The 19,513-nt window shown below is 39.9% G+C and overlaps 1 protein-coding gene across 1 annotated transcript in view; it reads right to left on the bottom strand.

Moving 5' to 3' along the window:
* Window positions 1–19,513, bottom strand: part of LOC102447773 (visual pigment-like receptor peropsin) — a 50,329-nt gene that overhangs the window by 19,953 nt on the left and 10,863 nt on the right. Inside the window, exon 2 of the mRNA XM_006131291.4 lies at window positions 18,930–19,135. Within this exon, the coding sequence (XP_006131353.1) occupies window positions 18,930–19,135 (206 nt within the window). The remainder of the gene's footprint in view (window positions 1–18,929; window positions 19,136–19,513) is intronic.

The raw sequence follows: 19,513 nt of genomic DNA, 5'->3' as shown, positions 1-19,513 counted from the left end.
GATGGGAGCTGGAAGCATGTAGGTATGAGTCAGTGGGTTTTCTGTAGAGGGTGGTGTCTAATTTTCCATTGTTGATTTGTACTGTGGTGTCCAGGAAATGGATCTCTCGTGTGGAATGGTCCAGGCTGAGGTTAATGGTGGGGTGTAGGTTGTTGAAATCTCTGTGGAATGTCTCCAGTGTTTCTTGGCCATGCGTCCAGATCATAAAGATGTCATCGATGTAGCATAAGTAGAGAAGGGGTAAAAGGGGACGGGAGTTGAGGAAACGTTGTTCTAGGTCAGCCATAAAGATATTAGCATACTGTGGGGCCATGCGTGTACCCATGGCTGTGCCGCTGATCTGGAGGTATAAGTTGTTCTCAAACTGGAAATAATTGTGGGTGAGAACGAAGTTACATAGGTCTGCTACCAGGTTGGCAGTGGTGTCCTCTGGGATAGTGTTTCTAATAGCTTGTAATCCGTCTTCATGTGGGATGTTGGTATATAGTGCTTCTACATCCATGGTGGCAAGGATGGTGTTATTGGGGAGGTTATCCATGTTTTGTAGACTAACACGGCTACATTTCTATCACTATATAACATTTAAATGACTGACTGATTTTCTTCACATTGCCTGTGATCTCCATAAGAAATGTAAAAACCACAGACAAAATACACCCCAGATCAAAGCAAACTCCACATTTTCTTCAAATGTGTGCAGTAGTTTTAAAGCTATGAATATGTCAAGAATTTGAAAAGTGTGCTGTGGATTAAATGAAAGTGTTCTGTGGTGTTGATCCTGCATAGTACAGGTGCAACCCACACATCTAGTGGGTGTGGTTCACTGTCCCATGTAATGGCACTTAGACTACTTACAGAGAGATAAGAATGAGTGAACTCCATAGCTTAAGCTGAGCGCCTGCTGGCTTTACAACTCAAGCTGTGGTGACTCCTCCACTAAACTCAGAGGCCCTGGTTTGAGTCTCTCTGGTGGTGGACAACTATAGGAAACTGTGTATAGAAATTCAAGGTTATTTTCTGTTCTTAGTGGAACCTTATCCTTCATTAATGAAATACTGCTGTGTGGCTGCCATAAGGATGTGACTGCTCCCAGAGCCATCTTTATTTCCTGACATCAATCACCTGACCTGGATCAGGGTTATACAAACTTAATTACCCTCTTGGACTTAAGCCTGACCATCATTCATGCAGAGAAAAGTATATAGTACTTAACATCACCCTGATTAATGATTAGTCTTTACCCTGGAGGGCAATGACCTCACACACCTTTCTGTGTACCATGCAGTGGTTAAAAACACAACCTATATATTTGAGAAATACAGAGGATGCTCATATCACTTGTGCTAGAACTCACTAGGTCTGATTACCTTATCAGAATGAACATAAGTGTGGGTGCCCAGAACTTCCTGGTTCCCAGATCTGTGCTGACATTACTAAATCATTACACACTCCTCATCTCATCTCATCTCATCTCATCTCATCTCATCTCATCTCATCTCATCTCATCTCTCTCTCTCCCACATGCATACACAGAGGCTATGTCTAGACTGACGATTTTCAGCAAATGCTTTTAACGAAAAAGTTTTCCGTTAAAGGCATTTGTGGAAAAGAGCGTCTAGATTGGCACAGACGATTTTCCACAAAAGCACTTTTTGCGGAAAAGCGTCCGTGCCAATCTAGATGCACCCTTGTGCAAAAAATCCCCGATCGCCATTTTAGCCATCGGGGCTTTTTTGCGCAAAACAGTACTGTGCTGTCTACACTGGCCCTCTTGCGCAAATGATTTGCGCAAGAGGGCTTTTGCCCGAACGGGAGCAGCATAGTATTTCCGCAAGAAGCACTGACTTCTTACAGAGGGAAGTCAGTGTTCTTGCGGAAATTCAAGCGGCCAGTGTAGATAGCTGGCAAGTTTTTCCACAAAAGCAGCTGATTTTGTGGAAAAACTTGCCAGTCTAAACACAGCCAGACTGTTTCACACCATTATTTTTTGTTTACTCACATAACTATAATTCTAGGCAATGTAATACCTAAAAAACCAATATGGTTAAGAGATTAAGACGGAACATGCTTTACTGGTCATCTGCTCAGCAGCTAAAAATGCTGTACCAGAGCCAACAATAAGCATGTTTTTAAAATGTAATTGATATCGTCAAATAAAAATGTAAATTCATCTGAGAGAGTGTCATCTAATGATTCCTGATACATTACAACACGCATAAAATTACTTAAAATCAAAATGATATTCTCTACCCTGAGAGGAACAGCCATGAATAATATCACTTTCACACACTGGAAGTTTTTCTGAATAAGCAAATTGCCATATTTAATGATAGGAAACACCATGCTATTAGTGAAATAGCAAAAGCATAAAGTTCAGTATTTTCCAAGTAGACAATACCGTGTAGATAATAAATCCTTCTGAAAACAGGTTGGGGTGGGACTGGGGTGTGTCTTAACTATGGGTAGGTCTACACTTGCAACCTAATTCGAACTAGGGCTGCATTTGGAATTGCAAATCAAGCCCGGGATTTAAATATCCCGCACTTGATTTGCATCTTCCCAGCCGGGCACCATTTTTGAAATTTACAAGCCCGAAGTAACTGCCTCATTGCAGGAGGAATAACAGGTAGTTCAAACTAGGGCTTTATTTCGAACGCCCGTTTCACTGCTGTGTGTAGACGCAGGCAGTTACTTCGGGTTTGTAAATTTCAAAAAATGGCGCCCGGCTGGGAAGATGCAAATCAAGCACAGGATATTTAAATCCTGGGCTTGATTTGCAATTCTGAATGCCTACATTTGCAGCCCTAGTTCGAATTAGGCTGCAACTGTAGACATACCCTTATGAGTATAATTATATACTCATAAAATAAGGAACACTACTGGATGAAATACTGATAATTAAGTATATACTATTTTCAAATCTTACAAAAAACTTCATAGGAACTGATATTTTAGAGGTATCAAATCATATAAAATTATTTGGGAAAAATTTACAATTTTTTCACTAAAAAAGTGACTAGTGGGCTTTCAAAACATTCTTCACCTCCACATGACACCCAGTACTAGTACCAGCTTACATTTTTCAAATTATACTTTTTCTACAAAGTGAGGTTGTGACTGAAATTTTCATGGAAAACAATTATTTTTGACAAAAATATTTAGGTTTCCGTTGACAAATTGAAAAGCTTTTTTCCCCATTTTTGGCAATGAGAAATATTTATTTTTGAAACCTTTTGGTTGTCAAAAATATTTTGGATTTTCACTGAAACCTTGAATATTTTTTGCAGAGATTTTTTTTTTGGGGGGGGGGGGGAAGGAAAGAAATCAAATTATTTTTTCCCCCAAAATGCTTTGTGGGAAAACATTTCCTGACTAATTCTACTATAAACTCAATTAATTTTTGTGTGTTTTACATCTATTTTACTTTCACAGGTATTTTTTATGAGTTGCCCTAATAGCTGTAATGGAAAATGCTGATGAAATGGGTTCATTCAGACAGAAGAAACTCTATCCACTTTCTACATGTTCTCTTTAATATAATAAATGCTAAGTCATTCATCTATTCAACTATCTATCTGAATAAATCACAGTCCCAAAAATAAATAAACTTGATCTTTACAAACATAAAATATCTTAAAAATACCTTAAAAACTCCAGTCATCTGAAGTGGGCTGTGCCCACGCAAGCTCATGATACATGTTTTGTTAGTCTATAAAGTGCTACCAGACCATTTGTCGTTTAAGTTTATCCTGTACAGACTAACTCAGTTACCCCCTGAAGCTTCATAAAATAGCTCGAATGAAATCAAAGTAAAATTATCTGATCTAAGGAAATTGGTGGGTGGTAGAGCTTATCAGCCCCAAACCAGGAAAAATGGAAATATTTCTGAGAGTAGAAAGGCATTACAACATTCAGTCTCTTATGAATTACTGAAGAGAGAAATTAAATAGTGAACTATGGAGTTCCCCCTAGAAACTTGTATAGCACACTTTAGTGTGTATTAAATCAAGCTCATTGCATTTATTGTTATTATAGGATGTTAAGAAAGAACATATCCAGATGGTTTTAAAACCATCGGTACTTTTTACATATCTGTCTTGCCTTTGGTGCCCACCTGGTACCAATAATGGGGTCCATTAAAGGTTAACACAAACATAGCTTTCTTGTGAAAGTAATATATGCTGTATTCGTTTTTTGTCTCCAGAATGTTACTTTATACTGTTCTCTAATTTGATAAAATTATCAGGTATGTTATCCTAAAGATCATTTGTTATTCCTGGGCTCTGCCACAGCCACTCTGAGGCCTGCAAAACACATGGCAAGCTGTTCTCTCTGGGCTGATTCATAGCTGTGGGGAGGCCACCTGTGCGCCATTTCCAGGGTCGACAAGAAGTCACTTCTGGATGCTGGCTAAATGCCTCAGTTGAGCCTTTTACACCAACATTCCACATGAAGACAGATTACAGGCCATCAGAATCATCATCCCCGATAACAGCACTGAACACTTAGTTACAGAACTCTGCGACTTTGTCCTCACCCACAACTACTTCCAATTCGGAGACAATTTGTATCTCCAAGTCAGTGGCACGGCCATGGGCACACGCATGGCACCACAATATGCCAATGTCTTGGCATATGTCAATGGCTGACCTTGAACAACATTTCCTCAGCTCTCGCCCCCTAATATCCTTACTTTACTTATGCTACATCATGACATTTTTATCATATGGACCCGTGGAAAGAGACTCTTGAAGAATTTCACAAAGATTTCAACAACTTCCACCCCACCATCAACCTCAGCCTGGACCAGTCCAAACGGGAAATCTACTTCCTGGACACTACAGTACAATTTAAAAATGGATAAATCTCTGCCACCCTATACCGGAAACCCACTGACTGCTACACTTATCTTCATGCCTTCAGCTTCCATCCCAGACATATTTTTCAATCTATTGTATACAGCCAAGCCCTAAGATACAACTGGATTTGCTCTGATTCCACAGATAGAGACAAACACCTACAGGATCTTTATAGAGCATTCCTAAAACTGAAATGCCCACCTGGAGAAGTGAAAAAACAAATTGACAGAGCCAAAAAAGTACCCAGACATGAACTACTCCAAGACAGACCCAAAAGAGAAAATAACAGAATTCCACTTGTCATCACCCACGGTCCAAAACTCAAACCTCTCCAATGCATTATCCACAATCTGCAACCTATCTTGGAAAATAATCCCTCACTGTTAGAAGCCATGAGGGAAAGGTCTATTCTCACTTACAGACAACCTCCAAACCCGAAACGTATTCTTTTCAATAACCATGTTACACAGCTACATCATAAACATCCAGGAACCCATCCCTGCAATCAACCACGGTGCCAACTCTGCCCACATCTCTCATTACTGGAGCCAACCACATAAGCCATCAAATCCGAGGCTCATTCAACTGCACATCCAGGTATTTAATCTATTTAAATTATTTAAATTTAAATAGATTAAGTAATTTAAATGCCAGCAATGCCCCACTGCAATACATATTGGACAAACTGGACAGAACCTACGTGAAAGAATTAATCGACACAAATCAGATATCCGTAAAGGGAACATACAAAAGCCCGTGGGAGAACACTTTAATCTCTCTGGGCATGCATTAACAGATCTTCAAGTGGCTGTTTCATTACAAACAAATTGCAGGAGCCAAATACACAGGGAAGGACTGAAACAAGAAACAGGACTATGTAGCACTTTAAAGACTAACAGGATGGTTTATTAGGCGATGAGCTTTCGCGGGCCAGACCCACTTCCTCAGATCAAATAGTGGAAGAAAATTGTCACAACCATATATACCAAAGGATACAATTAAAAAAACGAACACATATGAAAAGGACAAATCAAATTTCAGAACAGAAGAGGGATGGGGGAGGTAAATGTCTGTGAGCTAATGATATTAGAGGTGATAATTGGGGAAGCTATCTTTGTAATGGATAAGATAATTAGCGTCTTTATTCAAACTTGAATGTAAAGTGTCGGAAGGACACTTGAGTGAAGGACTGGAGCTTCAGCTCATTTGCAAGTTCAATTCTCACACCTCTAGATTAAACAAAGATACTAGGTTATTACCTACCTATCAAACAATGAGGGTGACAATGGTTCTTTGTCTTTGAAGAATCTCATATTACCATCTAGGATGTTTCATCAGTCTTTGTGTGTCCTGACTCTTTGTTGTTTGCTAATTAATGTTTCTAATGTGCCCCCTTTGACTATTTAGTCTTTAGATGCTTATAGACTAAAGGGATTGCATTGCATTTAGCATTGGCCTGCTAAACCCAGGGTTGTGAGTTCAATCCTTGTGGAGGCCATTTAGGAATTTGGGGCAAATATTTGTCAGGGATGGTACTTGGTCCTACTGTGAAGGCAGGGGACTGGACTTGATGACCTTTCAAGGTCCCTTCCAGTTCCAGGAGATAGGCAATCTCCATTAATTAATTAATGACTCCCTGCTTTTCCTTGATATTTTTTACCCACTGCCTTTTCTTGTTTTCTCCCCCTCTCCCCCATTTTCCCTTCTTCCACCCTCTCTCCCATCTTCCCTATTTATTTTGGTCCTAGACATCCAACACTCTGGTCATCTGAGGAAGTGGGCTGTGCCCACAAAAGCTCATGATACCATCTACTTGTTTTGTTAGTCTATAAAGTGCTACCAGACCATTTGTTGTTTTTTCAGTTTACCTGTAGAGACTAACTTGGCTATCCCCTGAAGCTTCAGTTGAGGTGGTTCTTTTGATGAGCTGCTGGTGTGGCTTTTAGCCACAAGAGATTACAGCATAGCAAAGGATGAGCAATGTATCCATACATTTGAAGGGATGGCCTCAAATGGTAATTGCCTCAGATGGTAATGTTCATTTCGAGGCAACATTTTAGTTTTCTAGCCCTGTGTTCACACTAGTAGCCCATACTTCTCTGTGTGATGCGTAAATAGATCATCAGCTTTGTGACATGAAATAATGTTTGTGCACCACAGGAGAGTCTCTCTCAATTTGCTAAGCAACCAAACTGAACTTTCAGATTATTTACAGTTCCTAAGTATCAAAGACATAACTTCACTGACTGTCACAATGTCAACAATGGCTACAGAAGTTTCAAAAAAAGAACAAGAGCTAATGGGGTAGATTCTCAGCTACAGCAAAACTGGCATGAAGTTACTACCCCAGCTGTAGACATAGCCCGGTATTCTCATCTGTGATGTTTAGGTTGGTTGTGTCTAACTCCTCTTCCTCCGAATCAAAGCTACTGTTTTTTCCTTCTATGTTACTTAAAGGTGAACTGCAAAGTAAAACAGGAGCTGGGGAGAAGGGTCCTTTCCTACTTTGTTTTTTTGTTTTCCTCATTTTAAATCAGCTCTCTGAAGAGAGAGCTGTAGGTTACAGCCTTATGTGACTACTTTGTTGAGGTCTTCTGAATATTGCTAAGGTCTTCCGGCCAAGGGAAGTGAGGACTCTTCCTATAGTCATACTATTTCATACATAAAATCCTCACAGAAAATAAAAGCAATTTTTGAGGGGATGAAGGAGTTACTAAAGTCCATCTTTGTACTGCACACAGGCGCAGTAAAGGGGCAAAATCAGTCTTTTGGTATTTTACTTTAGAGTTCATCTTTACTACATTCCATTTTTAGCTGAGCAGGATGTAAAGGTGAGCTGAATACAGATCTAAAGTTACACGGCTTGTACTCAGTACCTTTAACACCTGCTTTATCTGTTAATGCTCTTAGTTACAGTTCCATGATTTGTCTTTGGGTTATTTTCATCTTACACAAATGTCAAAAATGATAAGCTATATATAAACAAAACCCGAGCAATATCATACTTTGGCTAATTCTATGTGAAGACATGCAGCAGCTAGTTCTCAATCCTTTTTTATATTCAGTGTAATTCCTTGTGAGATTCTCACATGTAACTCAGACTTTTCAACTGCTCAGACTTCCACATGTATTTCTGCACACACCTCAGGGCTAAGAGAGTTCTGGGGTTTCTTAATGAGCCACTGTCAGTTCTAGTGCAAAAATGTTAAGTCAGGCTGTGTTGTGATCATGCCAGTGTAACCCACACACCCAGTGTAGTTACTGAGTACTGCAAGTGGCACCTAGACCACTGCAACAGTTAAGATCAAGAGACATCTACAGTATGGGCTAGGAGCCAGCTGGCTTTAGCTCAGAGTGTAGAAACTCCCTATAGTCAGTCAGCTCCCAAGGTCCCAGGTTCAAATCCGCCTTGGTGGTGGTGGTTACACCAGGTCTCTGGAGTTGAGCCTCGGGTCTGTTTTTTCAATAATAGACATTCAGCAATATCTGTTTGTACCATGTGGCTTCACATTTAGAAACAGTTGCTAATCACAGTTTGTGATTAGGATCCTTTTTCTGCAAGCTGAGCTACATGCAAAGACTCTTAGGGTACGGTTACACTGCAGGGAGAGGGCATGTTTCAAAGAAGGGATGCAAATTTCACTCGCATTTTCATATCTTCTTCCGTTTTTTTTCCAGAAGAGGATTTTCCAATATTTGGCTCCTCTACATGGGGCCAAATGTCAGAAAAACCCTCTCTTTTGGAAGCCCCCTGTATACCTCATTTTACGAGGAATAAGGGGGCTTCTGAAAGAGGGTTTTTTCTGACCTTTGGCCCCATGTGAATGGGCCAAATATCAGAAAATCCTCTTCAGGAAAAAAAAAAGCAATGGAAGAAGATTTGCAAATGTGAGCGCAATTTGTATACCTTCTGCGAAACTCCTCCCCGCCACAGTGTAGCCATACTTACTGAAATGTTTATGAGTCCCAATGAGGACAGTGAGGTTGACAGAGAGTAAGTGGCAGTTGAGACTGAGGTATATAGAGATCCTGTGCACCATTTTCCTAAGCAACTAAGGAACCACACAGTTAAAAAGGAAATCCTTGAAACCTGGTGTTGGCCTCTTCTACCCATTGTTTGTGCCTTAATTCCTCAGTCATATGCCTGAACTGCTTCAGTCACTGCTCCTGGGAGCATACAGGAAAGGAGGAGAACCAAAACCTTATCTTGGTTAGAGAGCTATTATGAAAATGTAAAATATTTTAAAATCAAACTAATTCAATGAGCCAATGTAAACCTCTAGGGATGTCGAACACAATGGACAAAAAAATGTGGGAGGAAGAGAAGACTGGATTGCTTATTAAAAGCTCAAATAAGGTGGTGAGGCTTTAAAATGTTGTCCCAGGCCCTGTACAGCTTAACTAAGCACCATCGTAACTGTGGTATGTGTTAGGTTGCTTTAGCTTTATTTTTTCCTGTTACCTATCTGCTTTAGTCTTTGCAAGGTGTTGTATCATGCAAGTGTCAAAGTCAGACAGGACTCACAGATTTGTCAGTCCGCTCTGTTTATTAGCAAAGCCGCTCTGCTAAATGCACCCAGAAAATGTGGGTGCCATACAAGGTTCAAACCCCTTGCTTTATACAGTCAAAAGAAAGCCAAAATTAACAGGATTAAAAGAGGGGCAAAACTTCACAGGATTAGTGTGAGGCTAGTCAAGTATCTTCATTTCCACATCAAGCACACAGCAATCTCCTGTCCATATCACCTTGGTTATCTCAATTGCTTTCTCCCTAACACCTAATGTTCCTTTTCCTATTAACCCTGGCCCACCGGGCTAGCACCCTGATCTGCATACCTACAAACAACATTAACATACTTTTCTTCTTCCTGTTCAGAGACAAACACTATTCCTTCAGCTTATTCAATTATTACAGCATAATTCATCTTTCTCTTACAGTATAATTCTTTCTACTTTCACACAAGCAAGGTCCTAATAAACTTCAACAGGACTTTATTTGCCAAAAGTGAAACCTCTTTACAAAGCTGCTGCACCCCTCTGTAGCTCTCACTCAGCCCTGGCTAATCTTCTCCCCCTCTTCTTCCTGTTTCTCAACAGCCAGTGCTCCCAGTTCTACTAATTACAAGCAGCATCTAAAACCCCACACAAGGCTCAGAAGGGTTTCATGTCAGAAAGATAAAAATAATACATTAATACAGAGGCATTCTTAATTTTTTTTCTATGTGGTGCAGTTCTTAAAGGCAACAAATAGACTAGTAACATCTTAAAGATTAACAAAACATGTAGATGGCATCATGAGCGTTCATGGGCGCAACCCATTTCTTCAGATGACAGGAGTATTAGAAGTCCAGATCCAAGAATAAATAAGGTGGCGGGAGGGAAAAAAGAGAGAAAAAAGGAGGGGGAAAGGAGAAAAAAATTAAGACACACCCACATTATCAACAATTTACAACCTATCCTGGAAAATGACCCCTCACTCTCACAGGCTTTGGGGGAAAAGCCAATCCTCGCTTACAGACAGCGACCTTGCCTCAAACAAATTCTTTCCAGTAACCACGCAACACATCTCCATCATAATTACCCGGGAACCCACCCCTGCAATCAGCCCAAGTGCCAACTCTTCCCACACATCTACACAAGCGATTTCATCCCTGTACCCAACCAAATCTGCCACAAAATCAGAGGCTCTTTTAACTGAACTGAACATCCACTAATGTGATCTATGCCAGTGTTTCTCAACCAGTGGTACAAGTACCCTTAGGAGTATTCGAGAAAAGTCTGGGGGATACATCAACACCACTGAAATTTGGAGAAAACTGAATTTTATTTTTAAGTTTTACAGCGCTTTATTATTTTTGTACTTTTTATACCTCAAAATTTCATTGCCCGCCCGGCTACGATTAAGTTGTTTAAATAAATGTGTTGCAATGGTAGAAAAAAATTGTGTGTGGCTGAAAACTGTAGGTACTGGGTGTATTTATAATTTTTTTTAAATGGGGTACTTTACAAGGAAAGGTTGAGAAGCACCGATCTATGCCATCAAATGCCAGCAATGGCCCACTGCCATGTATATTGGCCGAACTGGACAGTCTCTGCAGAAAAGAATTAATGGATACAAATCAGATATCTGAAAAGGCGATACACAAAAACCTATTGGAGAATACTTTAATCTACCAGGTGGGTAAAAACTAAGATGAAGATTTCAGTTCTAAGGCTAGCAGTTGGGGGTGAGACAGTCAATTCCAATATTGTTTGAATTCTAAGATGCATAGGAAGGTTCGGCATTACATAATAGTATTATTATAATAATGAAAGACTGAATATTTTAAAATGAGTTTTAAATGTGCATCAATACACATAGCACCACTATTCTTTTTACACAACCCCCACAGATATTAACAGTAGCTTCTATACAAAAACCAGTGGCAGGCTATGTCCATAAATTAAGAAATATGTTAACACTTATTTTCTTGTTTCCTTGTTTTCACTGAATTCTGTTTTTCAGATTTAAGAAAAGGAATAAGAGTCAGACTCTCTTTAAAGCTGACCTGCAGAGAAACCTCCACTGAAAAAGGCATACTTTCCATCATCTGATATATCTTGTTTATCACCAAACAAGTGAGAGCTTGCTCAAACAGTTCCTAACTTTATTCAGAGATGTCTCTGTTTTTCCACTTTTGACTGAGCTCTTTGATAAACAGAAAAAAGACGTTTTTGTGCAAGATACATTCTGTTTAGCTCAGTTATTTACATGTTCTTATTACAAGGAAATATTTACACAATCTGTCACCTAGAACATGTTTGTGTACAACCCTGACGCAGAGCCATTTGTTTATTCATCCCACCAAGAAAACAGGCCAAATTCTGATTTTTGTTGCACTAGGTTTTGAATTTTCAGACCGTGGAACTGCTCTAGAATTACGTACATAAAATAGATCAGAAGTCGATCAAAACATTTGTAAATATCTCATCCCTTCCAAAACTATGAGCTGAATTGCTGCTGTTAGAACTGCCATTTTGTAAAAGAGAAGCAGAAACGTGGCCCTAAATGTATTTTTTCCATTTAACTTTAGTTATGCTTAAATGTTTGGATTACTTATGAAGATTTTAGTCATATGTAATGAGGGAAAGGACATTTCAGTGGATAGAGTAGCAGCCTGATATACTTTTGTTCAGAATGTTTTTTTTTCACTTCCTTTGCCTTTTTTAAAGATAATTTCTTATAACATTAATGTCACATCTAGGCTACATCTACACTAAGAGTTTTCGCCACAAAAAATATGCAAATGAAGGACTCATTTGCACAAGTCACGATCTCATTTGCATACTTTATGCCAATCTGTTTTTACACTGGGGTTTTTATACGTAAACAAGCAAAACGTCCACACTGTTTGTTTTTGCTCAAAAAAATCAGCATAAAAACGGATCAGCAGAAAATATGCAAATGAGATCGTGACTCATGCTAATTTTTTCTGAGAAAACTTGTAGCGTAGACGTAGCCCTACTGAACATGAGAATATACTAGTTGTACTGTGGTTAATCCAGAGTAACTCCACTGAAGTATAAATTGAGTTACTCCAGATTTAGACAGGTATAAATAAAATAAAAATATGGCCCTTAAGTCCTGCTGGGTCAGGTGGTTCTTTCATTTACACCAGCATAGATCTAGACTAACTCCTGTGACTTCAGCGGTGCTCTTCTAGATTTATACATCTGTAACTGAATGCAGTGTCTTGGTCCTGTGGCTGGTTAGGTAACGTATTACTATACATAAAATATAGCAGCTACACATTCTTAATTACAATATGGATGTCACATTTATATATGTGAAACAATAAGTTGTAACTTCTAGAGTTCACACCCAGAATTATCAGACACATTTATTTCAACATTATGAAAATCAGAGAGTTCTTTTCCTTAGAAAAGGCAACAGGTCCAAACAATTCAGAACTTTGCTTGACATCTAAACTCTGCAAATAACTTCTTGTTTAAAATAGACAGAAATCTATTTACGTACATTGCTTCCAGCAACATAGTATTTGGACACCTTGCAAAAGTTAAAGACTTTATCCTCAACATTATCCCTGCAAGCGAGAGAAGTGCTAGTACCTGACATATTATAGACAGGCAACTCGGGCACAGTACGATTACAGATCAGATCCTCCACATAACAGCTGACTATTGGGGACTCTCTCACAAGCCCCATAGAAGAGGTTGTGTTGGGGTGTGGATGGGGGCAGTGTTGCAATATGACACACTAGTGAGTCCAAGCTGCATTGTGGCCCATGGGGAAATCCCTGGAGGCTCCCATACCATAGACAGGTAATCAGGCTGTTTAAGCAATGCCAAGGTCTTTCCCAGGCACTCAAGAATCCAGATCACAGGCTGTGAAGGTGGCTTAAATCCACTTAGTCTTTCTCTCTCCCAGTGGGTTGTGAGTGCCACTGATTTCAATGGGGATGGGATTTCAGTCATAGTGATTTTGCCCAAGTTCATGCAGGAAATCTGTGACAAAGCTAGGAATTGAACTTTGTTCTCCTGAATCCATGTTTAATTCCCTAATACCACTGCTATCCCTTCCTCTGAACACGCACAACAGTAGGAATACTTTTAATTCTGCACCTGGGTCTGACTTTTTCAGCATCAGTGAAACTTTTTGTCCGATTGGTGACTTCTTAGCCATACATTAAATAAAATAAATGAAAGTATTTTCCTGTCATTTCTATGAAAACATACCCAAGATGGGCAGCTGTGAAAATGCACAGAAGGAACATAGAGGAATTTTGCTAAAACAACTTTCTTTCTTTCTTTAGATAAAAATCTCATTCTGCTGACATGCATAGACACATACTTTGGAGAACGAGAATGTTTTGCTAAGGTCAGAACAGTAGTTTTATGGTAAGCTAACTATCCCGTGGAGAAGGAACAAAGCTTGCCTCCTTGGCAATCTATGACATAGGGTACAACTACACTGCAAACTTATTTTGGAAAAAGCTAATCCGGAAGATATCTTCCGGAATCGTTTATTTCAAAATAGTGTATCCACATTAGGGGAGCCTGCCTCAGAATAATGTTGAGACTTCTCTATATTGTGGATGCTCTATCTGAATTTAGAGCCCCAGGAGGCCCTGGGGAGGAATAACTTAGAATGGTTCTGGGGAGAAGCTCTTTTGACATAGCAGCAGTGGAGTGTCCACATACACCCGCTTCTGAAATAGCTTTTTTGGAAGAGGTGTTATTCCTCATGGAATGAGGTTTACCAATGTTGGAAAAATGCCTCCATTATTCCAATTTTCTTTCGAAATAATGCAATTGCTGTGTGGATGCTAGTATTGTTTTTCTGGAATAACGACCGTTATTCTGGAATAATGGTGCAGTGTAGATGCACCCTTAGTATGAAAAGTTGGAACAGGCACCAGCTGTAAAAATAGCTTCTCTCAACTGCTGCCACCATTCTCTCCTCTTCCCTTCAGTAAAGCTGACAAGTTAAGGGAAGAAGGGGCTTTTGAGAACATAAATATGCACTCTGTGATGTCAAGTATAATCTCTCTCACAAATATAAATGAAAACACTAATAAACTAGATTATACCCTAAGCACCTTCTCGTGGCAAGGACCCTACATATACTTATCTTCCCCTTCCCAAGGAGCAAACAGGCTGGGATGAGGGGGAATGGAAATCGGCATCTACAATATCAGTTTTTCCCTACTTCCCCCAAACATTGCAAAAGACTCTCCATTAAAGCTGGGCAGACAGTTTTCCCATTTATCAAGTATATTTTGAGAATTGGAATCATAGAACCATAGAGCTGGAAAAGACCTCAGAAGGTCATCAAGTCCAGCCCCCTGCTCTAGGCAGGACCAATCCCAACTAAATCAACCCAGAAAATGTTTCTTATCTTGAATGAGGACAAAAAGGTGAAATCTCAAAAATAATAATGACCTGAACAGACAGTTTGTTTTGTCTTGTTTCAGATTAATTGAAACCTTTCCTCTCCATAATTTCAAAACCTTTTAGTTTTGATTTAGTTTCATTTTTTCAGTCGTATTAGTTTGACTGTCTAAACAATACTAGAATGTTTCATTCTGAAAATGTGGCAATAAGTCATGTAGACAATTTAAAAAAAAATTATTTCGACCTTTCTTTTTTTAAATCAGGGGATTTGTCAGACCTAATCAGTTACAAACACTTTCAGTTGTAATGAATCACCATTTTTCTATGGCTAAAATTATTAGACTGCTTTATTGTCCATGAGTTCAGGGATCTACAAATTAGTTAGGGGCAAGAAGGTGCAGTAGATGTGAGCCTGATGAAACAAACATAATCATTGCAGGAAGAATGTTAACAGCCAAAGGCAGTATTAGTTCTGTCTTCATGAGAGGCCCTCATCTGCATGGGTGAACCAGAGGGAGGTGGGACTGAGTCCTAGAGGCAGCTGCTGCTTGGGAAATCATGTTTCAGCTGGAATCATGACAGCATGAGTCCAATGAAACTGTGCTTTCAGGGAGCAAAGGCAGAGATGCAGGGGCTTGAAGATCAATGTGGAGGTCCAGGGACTTCAAGAGGGATATTCCCTGGGAGGATACCCAGAGTCCATGCAGATCAAAACTCCCAGTTTCATCTATGGATGAAGTGGTGGTGGTGAGCCCTTCTCCTAACGGGAGAATTCAGGAAAAAACCATACAAGACGACCTATGTGTGATTTTGTGGCACCTACAGAGTTGCTTGCACATAGGGGTATTATGTGATCCAGTAATACTAAGCAGAAACTTATAAACAGAGGGCTCGTCTACACTGGCCCCTTTTCCGGAAGGGGCATGTAAATTTCATGAGTCGTAGTAGGGAAATGCGCGGGGGATTTAAATATCCCCCGCGGCATTTAAATAAAAATGTCCGCCGCTTTTTTCCGGCTTTTAAAAAAGCCGGAAAAGAGTGTCTACACTGGCCCCGATCCTCCGGAAAAAGTGCCCTTTTCTGGAGGATCTTATTCCTATCTTCAAATAAGATCCTTCAGAAAAGGGCACTTTTTCCGGAGGATCGGGGCCAGTGTAGACGCTCTTTTCCGGCTTTTTTAAAAGCCGGAAAAAAGCGGCGGACATTTTTATTTAAATGCCGCGGGGGATATTTAAATCCCCCGCGCATTTCCCTACTACGACTCATGAAATTTACATGCCCCTTCCGGAAAAGGGGCCAGTGTAGACGAGCCCAGAATGTATTAGATTGAGGGATAGGAGAAAAATCCAGAAAGCATTTACACTAAACATCCATCAATAAAAGATTCTGATGTAAAGCAGTAAAGCATACACATAACCCCCTTTGCCCCTCAGACCTCTCCGCCTTTAACATTAAATGGGAGGAAGGATGGTGATGTGAGTCAAGCATAGGAGCAGGAATTAGAAGGCCAGGATTCTGTCTTTGCTCCTTTCCCTGGACTCCATCTTATCCTGGGCAAGTCACTTGATCTCTGTCTGCCTTGGATTCCTTATCTATAAAACAGTCTATGTTGGAATACAGTACTGCTTACCATGAGCAACTGTGAGGGAATCTAGCCATTAATAGTTTGTCCTGTTATGAAGGAGGTTACACTAGGTCATAACAGTTCCTTCTGGCTTTAAAATCTGTTAATCAAATAGGCTTTTCCCTTAGATACAAATAGGCTTTGGCAGAACTACTCATGTGCTTAAATTGAGCATCTGGTTTAGTGCTTTGCTGGGTCAAGGCCTTATTGAATTCAAACAACAAAAGAAGTAATTTTTGTTTTAGACTACATTTAACTAAGTGATGCCCTGTGTTGCATTGAGTTCAACTTTAAAGTCTTAGGGCGTATCTATACTTACAGCTAAATGTGCACTTCTGCAATTGATTTAGCAGGTCTGGTGAAGACCAGTTAACTCGATGGCAGAGCACGCTCCTATCAACATCTATACTCCAGCTGCCTGAGAACTGCAAGTTAAGTTGGCAGGAGAGACACTGAATTAGTGTAACTTGGGTCAACTTACAGCTTTAGCATAGACCAGCCCTTAATGAGTAACCTGGCCAGGACCTCAGATAGCTGGAAGAAAGCAGAGCCTGCAGGCAGAACTTTCTAACATTATTGATAGTGGTGAAATGATGGCTAAATAAAATAGAACTATTAAAAATTAAATCTTGAGCGGACAATGTTAGAATCCTTGGTCTCCCAAATGGAGGGGACACCCTAGTGACTTTCCTAAGAGAATGTAACTTGCTCCTCTCTAATAGTGCAAAACTGAAGTTTCCAGCTGTTTTTCAAGGGTACCCCAAAGTCAAGCACACTGCAGTAAAACAGCCATAAAAACTGCCCTGATGGGTAGGATCATGGTCCTTGTATCTTGTCTCTGGCATCCTGCCCAATATTCTGTTTCCAAAAGTGGTCCATACCAGAACTTCCAGGGGAGTGTAAGGAATAATCAGCCCTATCTTCCACTCCCAGTTTCTGGTAGTTCAAGGATACACAGGTGCGGATACTGCGACAAGAGCAGCATGATAGAAAAAGTACCATAAAACTCTGTGCCAGGCCTAATGAAAAAAATATCACTAAATGCCATGACTGTTGCCTGGACATGCAAGAACAGCAATGGATCCATTATACCTCCTGGACAGCATGCCTTCACAACTTCATAAAAGGCTATTAGCCAGGGGATAAAATGGGGTCCTTGGCCTCGGTTTGTCAGAGGCTGGAGAGAGATGGCAGGAGACAAATCGCTTGATCATTGTCTTCGGTCCACCCTCTCTGGGGCACCTGGTGCTGGCCACTGTCGGTAGACAGGATACTGGGCTAGATGGACCTTTGGTCTGACCCAGTACGACCGTTCTTATGTTCTTATGTTCAGTCATCGTCTGTGGACTGAGTATAAAACAAGAGGCTCCTAATTATCTTTGTACTTCTGTTAGATATTGTGAAAACAAAGAGGTGTCAGTATCTGGGTTCAGTGAAAAGCACATGAAGAGCCGTGTGTCCACCACATATTCTAATCCATTAAATCTGTAACCCGTTGGTTACACTGTGTGTATCTCTCTTCCAAAGGACGAGTCTGTTACTGCCATCTTTATCTCATGCTTTAACTTTGGAGGTCTCTTGAGCTGGCAAAAATGGCAGCCATCACACAAAATACATCACTATTTTTGTGAGCAAATGGAAGCTTGTGTTTGAGAGCTCTATGTGAAGAAGAAAGGTACTCATTACCATTATTTGGCATCTCTCAGAGAACAATAAACACTGTAAAAGGGCTATTCCAGCCACTCCAGTAAAGTCTCATGGGTGAGTAAATAAAAACTCGTGGCCAATGGTGTTGAAGGCTGCTGATAGTTCTAAAAATCAGCAAGGACATCTTACCAATGGTTACTACTAGAAAGAGACCATCAATAATTGTTAAGATTTTTTTCCACACCAACCTCATAGTCAAAATATCAGACTGGAAAGGGAACAAAGACATCTAGGAAATGAAGTTGCAGCTGGAGCACTTCCTACCCAACCTCCTCAGTAAACTTGGCACTGTACCATATTAAAGGATAATAGATTAACAATATAAACATGGGGTTTTACAAATATTTACAATAACAAAAGGCATTGGGTGGTAATATGCAAACCCTCTTGAATACCTCCTAAGATATTGGAAAGGTTATGCATTGATTGTTAGCTTTCTGGGGCAGGGATCACATTTTCATTGTATGTGTAAACAGTGTCTAATACAATAGGGCACAGATCCTTGCTGAGGCCACTAGTCACTACTACTGTGATTCAAGTAATAACAATTACCAATGGATCTATGGCGTTCTCCTGCAAGGAGCAGAACAACTTTAAGTGTAGTATCAGGAACCTATTGTATAAAGGGCTTTCCGTGAACTGGTCCAAGGTTGGTTTAGCTAGACAAGCACCTACATATTTGGATGCATTTCTGAAACAAATCAGAACTACAGTCCATTGGAAAATCATTCATCACTAATTTTCACTCTCATAACTCTGACTGGTTATTTATATACAGCACACATGCAGAAATAGCACTACTTATTTTGTCTAAGTCAATATTTCATCACAGAATGCATTCTTACCTGGCATGTCCATATCGATGTGATGAGAAATCCATCATCTCTAAAGACATTGAAGATTTCAATGATCCCTCGTGAATAACCAAACACAGAAACACTAGCATCTGATATGGCCAGATTAAATGTGAGATAATCTGTGGGCTGCAGGACAGCTCTCTGCTTATATAGTACAAAAATCACAATGCTGTTTCCAAACCAAGACATCCATCCTGAAAAGTAAAGTAAATTCCATGACAGTCAAATTAAAAACAAACAACAAGAACAAATCAGGAAACAGAGAAGTATGTAAATGCTTGATGCCTGTACATCGAGGGACAGTATGGTCAGGGCCGGCTCTAGGTTTTTTGCCACCCCAAGCAAAACATTTTTTTCCTCCTCCCCCTTTTTTGTTGGCTTTACATGTGTTTGCACTTTGCAATGTTTTTGTTTTGTTTTGACTGTTTAAAATTTAAAAAAATGAAAACAGAAAATGTGTAGTTAGTGAAATAAAACAATTTCCTACTAGTGTACTCAATTAATTTTAACAAAATCACTATTACAAACAATTTGGGTTCAACTATACACTGTAATGAAAAAGTCAGTGTCTT

This window comes from Pelodiscus sinensis, chromosome 3 (genome assembly GCF_049634645.1).
Source record: "Pelodiscus sinensis isolate JC-2024 chromosome 3, ASM4963464v1, whole genome shotgun sequence".
Lineage (NCBI taxonomy): Eukaryota > Metazoa > Chordata > Testudines > Trionychidae > Pelodiscus > Pelodiscus sinensis.
Note: the sequence above shows the minus strand (reverse complement) of the source record. Positions and strands in the feature narration are given on the sequence as shown.